General features: G+C 35.1%; 1 protein-coding gene across 2 annotated transcripts in view; it reads right to left on the bottom strand.

The window, feature by feature from the left end:
• Positions 1-509: 509 nt before the first annotated feature.
• LOC108166305 (uncharacterized) overlaps positions 510-6787 on the bottom strand; it is an 8138-nt gene continuing 1860 nt past the window's right edge. Inside the window, exon 2 of one of the 2 annotated variants that reach the window (XM_017304853.1) lies at positions 510-1754. In XM_017304853.1, coding sequence (XP_017160342.1) covers positions 1209-1754 — 546 coding nt within the window. In that variant the 3' untranslated portion in view covers positions 510-1208. Of the gene's footprint in view, positions 1827-6787 lie in introns of both variants that reach the window. The other variant, XM_017304855.1, reaches the window with a different exon arrangement.

Below are 6787 nucleotides of genomic sequence, written 5' to 3'. Positions count from 1 at the left end.
TCTTAGATATGCGAGACTGAGAGGTTGGTTGCCTGTCTATGTTAGACATCACACAATTAAAATCACCTCCCACAATCAGTAGCCCAGAGCTGTATTCAGCAATCATATTGAAGACTGACTTAATAAATCCTGGAACATCTTCATTAGGRGCATWTACGTTTACAAAGGAAACTGCTGTTCCATCAATTATCCCGTTTACCAGTATAAACCTACCCTCCTTGTCCTTATATACTAACGTTTCCGTGAAATTGGTCTGCCTATGGATCAGTACAGCCACCCCCCTTTTCCTACCAGAACAATGTGACGAGTAGTAAACTTTATCAGCCCAAGACTTATTTAATTTTGAATGTTCCAAATCAGATAAGTGCGTTTCTTGTAGTAGTGCTACCTGACATTTTGATTGTCTGAGTTGCAGTAAAATTTTCTTTCTTTTAATAGGACTATGCAAGCCCCTGACATTATAACTTGTTACAKTTAGAGTACTCATAACTATTTTAATTTAAAATATATATGGTAACATTGTATTGGAGGCAGTGACGGCCGAATGATGGATGGATCCAAACATTTGAGTAACATGCATGCTGATCACAAGACAATGTAAGAACCGATAAGTAGAAAAGAACAGAGAGGAAGTAAGGCTTTGCTGTACACTATTTACAAAACTAAGATTCAGATGCTCTGCTTTTTTAGTTGCAATAAGATCCTCCGGGAACAGAAGGATCAAAACGCAAAAAACACAAATAAAAGTTTGCATTGCTAATATAATGCAAGGAAGTGGGTTTAAGTCCCTAGCCACTATAAAAGCAGCAACAAACACAACCAGAAGAGAACTGGATGTGTACAAAAAAAAAAAAAAAAAAACTAAATAAAAATAATAATAAAAAATATAACAAAAAATCGACAGAAAGAGAAGATAAAAGTATGGAAGCTCAGGCTCCCGCAGGAGAACATAAGTATATGTACAGTAACCACAATGTAACAAAGAATCTGCTAATGATAATAATACAACCTAATCAAGGCAAATTATGTCGTAGTGATTTAACAAGGTTAGAAGTAACAGTCACGTACTAACATATACCTGCCAGTTTGGAGAGGTAACATTGCTTAACAAAATCACATTTAGGGCTTAAGCAACTAAAGGCACATTATTTCGAAATTGAAGACTACTGGAACTAGTCGTGCCAATTTAGCATTTAACATTTTCCTTACTATTCAGACCCAGATATTGTAGCCGGGATGGTCTTCCGTATGTAGTCCATGGCCTTCACAGGATCCCGAAACTCCTTGCTGTCCTCTTTGTATGTGATTTTGAGTCTTGCTGGGTAAAGTAATCCGAAGCGGACATCGCTCCGTCCCCGTAAAGCTTTCCGTACCTCGGAGAAGGCCGCGCGCGCCTTGGCCACACTGGTGGTGTAATCCGGGAAGATGGCGATTCTTTTACCCTGGTAGATCAGCGGGGCTTTGTCTCTGGCTCTCCTCAGGATATCAGCGGCGTCTCCATCATAGTGCAGCTTGGCGATGATCACACGAGGTCTTTCTCCACCTCCCGGTTTCGTCAAAGCAGCTGTCCGGTGTGAACGATCGACTTTTACCTCCCGGTCCATCTGGAGCACCTCTTTAATAATTTTAGAAACCTCTTTAGGATCGGCGGAGTTAGGCTGCTCCGCAACGCCAACTATACGGATATTTCCGCGCCTCATCCTCCCCTCCATGTCCTCACATTTGTCCCGCATCTTAACCAGCTCGCTCTGAAGTTCAATAACGGTGGATTGCAACGTGTTTACCTCATCAGACCATGTAGACAATCCGCCTTTCACATCTTCCATGTCCGTTGAGGGGTGGAGCAAGATGGCGGCGTGAGTGGTCGTTCTTTGCAAGCTCTCCCGAGATTGTCTGGATAAGGAGCTATTATTGCTGCTTTAACGCAGGGGAGTATTTATTCCAATACCTTCGTTAAATATTGTGCTTAAAAAAGACGTCCTGAAAACTTCGAATGGCTGCAAGTGGTAAGCGCAAATCTATCAGCACGGAAAATACACCAACTAAAATGTCGGCTAAAAGTCACAAATCGACGGAAGACCATGACTTCGCTGAAAACATTATAGCAACTTTAAAGTTGACAATAAACGAGAGAGCGGACGGTCTGCAAGCTAGCATAAATGATCTCAAAGATTCGGTGGATTACATCCACGCTGAAATGAAAGAAATGCAAGAGAAGATGACAGAAACCGTCAGGAGAGTTGAGAAATCAGAAAAAAAGATGTTGCAAATGGAAAATGAGCTGCTCGAACTTTCACGTTATAAAAGAAGATGGGACTTGCGGCTTTCGGGAATAGATGAAGAAGAAAGAGAAGATATTCGTAGCAAGGCTATTTCCATTTGCCAGAAGACGGCACCAGAATGCAAAGAAAAACTACCAGACGTCATCGACAGCGTACACCGGCTGGGTCGCTCTACAGGATCTAGACGTCCTCGAGAAGTGATGATCCAGTTCTCCATGAGACACTACAGAGATGCGGTATGGAAGGCGGCCAAGCAGTCGTCTTTTCTGAAATCCAACAACCTGCGCTTCAAGGAGGACTTCTCCCCAGAGGACCGCCAGAGAAGAAACACGCTGTGGCCACTGGTAAAAAAAGCACGCGAAGAAGGGAAAACAGCCTTCTACATCGGTCCCAGAGCCTTTGTTATTGACAAAGGAGGAAAGAGGAAAGAACTTGAACCTGCTAATGACTAGAAGACATCTTAAGAATCAGAACTAGCAGTTAAGTAATGGCATTTGGTTATTGAAAAAGCTCCGTTTATCATATAATTTTTCTGTTGGGAGAGTTTGTTAGATCTTCCTGTAACTCCATTTTCTGGGTTAGAAGCTACAACTCTTAGTAGCATTTCTTTTTTTAAAGTTATTTCACTTAATGCTCGAGGGTTAAGGAACAACACTAAAAGAAAGGCAACTTTTTTGTATCTTAAAAATTTTAAGGCTGATTTCTACTTTATCCAAGAAACTCATTCAACTGCAAATGATACCAAGTTCTGGAAAACTCAGTGGGGGGATGAAATATGGCTGGCACATGGCTCTAATCAATCAGCAGGAGTGGCAATATTACGGAACAACTTCAGTGGAGATGTATTATGTTCACTCTTAGATACATATGGTCATTTTGTTTTATTAGTTGTATCAGTTAATGAAGAAATTTTTTTGTTGGCTTCTATATATGGATATAATACCAAAGCAGAAAATATGCAACTTTATGATAGATTAGGTGACAGGGTGAATTACTTATGTGGTAAATATCATAATATGAATATTATTATTGGTGGGGACTTCAATTTGACTCTTGATGATGCATTGGATAGATTTCCTCCAAGGGTTAATACAAATCCAAACACAGTTCTAAAAGACTTTATATCGACCTTCGGCCTGACGGATGTATGGAGACAAAAAAATAACTCCAAAATTGAATTTACATGGCAAAACAAAACGGGCTCCTTCAAGTCGAGAATTGATTTCTGGCTGGTGTCTGATTTAATAGCGGATGAAATTAAGTCAAATATTCTTCCAGCTCCTTTATCAGACCACAAGCTTATTTTAATTGAAAGAACTAAATTAAACCAATGTGGAAAAAAACAAATTACAGCTTACTGGAAACTCAACTCTTCACTTTTAGAAAATAAAACAGTAGAAGAAAACATTAAACAAATAATTGTAAAATATTGGAATACAGCTTGCAGTCAAAAAGAATTTAGTAAAAATTGGGAACTCCTAAAATTTGAACTTCGAAAAATGTTTATGAAAACTGGAGCAGAAATTGCTAAAAGAAAAAGTAAAAAAGAATCAGAAATAATAAAAGAAATTATTTTACTGAACAATGTCCTACCAGAAAATGTGTCTGAAGAGCAAAAAATTAGATTAAACCAATTACAACTGAACCTGGACATGATTTACACTTCCAAAGCTAAAGGTGCGTACATCAGATCGAGACAGAAATGGTTAGAAGAAGGAGAAAAAAACTCTTCTTACTTTTTTAGATTAGAAAAAAGGCATCAAATTCTTAACAGTATTATGAAACTTCAAATCAATAACAATATCTGTGAAGATCCTGTCCAAATCTCTTCTCACTGTGAAGCTTTTTTCAAAGACCTTTACCAGTCAAGATGTTCTGAAGAAAATATTACACAATTTGTTAACTCTTTAAATAAAATGCAACAAATTAGTAAAAATAATAAAGAACAATGTGATTCTTTGATTACACTTGACGAAATCCAAAAATCCATCAATAAATTAAAGCTAAACAAGTCACCTGGGACCGATGGCCTCAATGCAGAATTTTATAAAAAGTTTTCAGATCAGTTATCGCCTTTTTTACATCAAGTTTATCTTGAGAGCTTAGATTCTGGATCACTTCCACCAACAATGACACAAGGTCTCATTACATTGATCCCTAAACCACAAAAAGACAAGCTTCTTTTGGATAATTGGCGACCAATTACATTACTACAAAATGACTATAAAATTATTGCGAGTTGTATTGCTACAAAAATTAAGAATACCCTTGAAGAAGTGGTTGATGAAACGCAATCTGGTTTCATACCAGGTAGACATATAACTAATAATATTAGACTTATATTGGATCTGCTAGATTACTCTGACTTAATAGAAGGGGATGGTCTCATTTTATTTCTGGATTTTTTTAAAGCCTTTGACACAATTGAACATACATTTCTCTTTAAAACATTAGAAGTATTCGGATACGGACAGATCTTAACTAAAAGCTGTCAAATGTTATATAAGAATTGTAATGCATCTGTAAAATTGCCACATGGCTGCACTAAAAGATTTTATTTGAAAAGAGGTCTCAGGCAAGGATGTCCAGTCTCCCCATATTTATTTATTCTGGCCATGCAAATTCTTTCAGTTAAAATCAAGGAAAAAATTACAGGGATTAATGTTGCAAACAGAAATATCATAATTTCCCAGCTTGCTGATGATACTGCGCTTTTTTTAAAGAACAAATGTGAAATAAAAAACTCTATTGAAATCATCAACACCTTCTCCAAAGCTTCTGGTTTAACTTTAAATCTAAACAAATGTGAATTACTTTCCATTAAATCTACTTTAAAAGGCACATTCCTCAACATTCCTATAAAAGACAATGTTAAATATCTTGGAATCACAATAATTAAAGATCAAAATATAAGATCAGTAGAAAATTTTAACCCCATAATTAAAATAGTTGAACAAAGATTGAATTTATGGCTCCAGCGAGATCTCTCTCTTTTTGGACGTTCATTACTAGTCAAAGCTGAAGGCTTATCTAGACTCGTTTATCCGGCCCTTACTCTTGATGTTCCCAAACAAATCAGTACTAATGTTAATAAAATAAACTTTAACTTTATATGGAAAAAGAAATGCCATCTTGTCAAGAAAAATATTCTAATGAATAAAGTTGAAAAAGGTGGAATTGAGGCCCTTGAGTTCACATCTTTAAACAACTCATTTAAAATTAAGTATTTAAAAAACATTTTAAAAAACCCAAACTCTATATGGAATGCTATTCCCATTTACAACTTTGAGAAAATTGGAGGATTACCCTTTCTTCTTAGATGCAATTATAATATACCTAAAATACCCCTAAAATTATCTCTGTTTCATAAACAAATGCTGTTAAGCTGGTCACTTATGTACAAACACAATTTTTCTCCTCATAAATATTATATCTGGAATAATGAAGACATTAAATATAAAAATAAGACAATATTTTATAGAAAATGGTTTGACAGAGGAATATTGCGTGTAAGCCAGTTACTGAATTCAAATGGTCATTTATTGTCTTATTCTGACTTTTTGTCACTTTTTCAATTTCCTGTTACTCCTAAAGAATTTGCAGTGGTGTTTGACGCAATCCCCAGTGGGTCATTAAAGCTTTTATCATATTTACCTCCAGATCAAATTGACTCAATGCCAAATTTTGATCCAGACTCCATTTATATTGATTATGATTGTCCTTTTATAAGTAAGAAAACAACCAACAAAATGTTAAGAAATATTTTATTACGAGATGTTGTTTTTTCACCAGCTTGTGTATTTTATTGGTCCAACATTTTTGAAAATATAAATTGGAAATGGACTTGGTTGCTTCTTAAAAAATACTTAATAAATAATAAACTAAGAGAAATTTCTTATAAAATTATTCATAATGTTTATCCTGTTAAAACATTTTTAATTAAAAGATATAAATGGGATCTGGACCCTATGTGTACTTTCTGTAAAATTAATGAAGAAAAGCTTGTTCATCTTTTTTGGGATTGTAACTACACCAAAATATTCTGGAGAGATATGTCAATTTTCTTTCACAAAAAAAATCTCAATATTACTTTGACAAATAAGGATGTTTTGTTTGGAATGGAGAAATGTAAACTTGAAAAAAAAGAATTTTTATATGTTGTTAACTTTTTTATCATTTATGGTAAATATCATATTCACACCTCCAAGTATTTACAGCAAAAGCCCAATTTCCAGATCTTATTATCTTCTATTAATATTTATATTGAATCTTTAAAGCTAAGCTCAAATGCTAAAGCCATTCAAATCCTAACTGCCCTTAAAGAATTGCAACCCTCGAGCAACGATTTGATTTTGACTTTGTAAACCAATTGTTCTATGATCTGTAAAGCCCTTGGATGTTGTATCTATGTTTGTAACTATTGTTCTATACTGTTCCTGTATGTTTGTTGTTTGCTAATAAAAAAAAAAATAAATAAATAAAAAAAAAAATAAAAAAAAAAAAAA

Source organism: Poecilia reticulata, linkage group LG1, assembly GCF_000633615.1.
Source record: "Poecilia reticulata strain Guanapo linkage group LG1, Guppy_female_1.0+MT, whole genome shotgun sequence".
NCBI classification, from domain to species: Eukaryota; Metazoa; Chordata; class Actinopteri; order Cyprinodontiformes; family Poeciliidae; genus Poecilia; species Poecilia reticulata.
The sequence above is the reverse complement of the archived record's forward strand: the minus strand, read 5'-3'. Positions and strand labels throughout refer to the sequence as shown.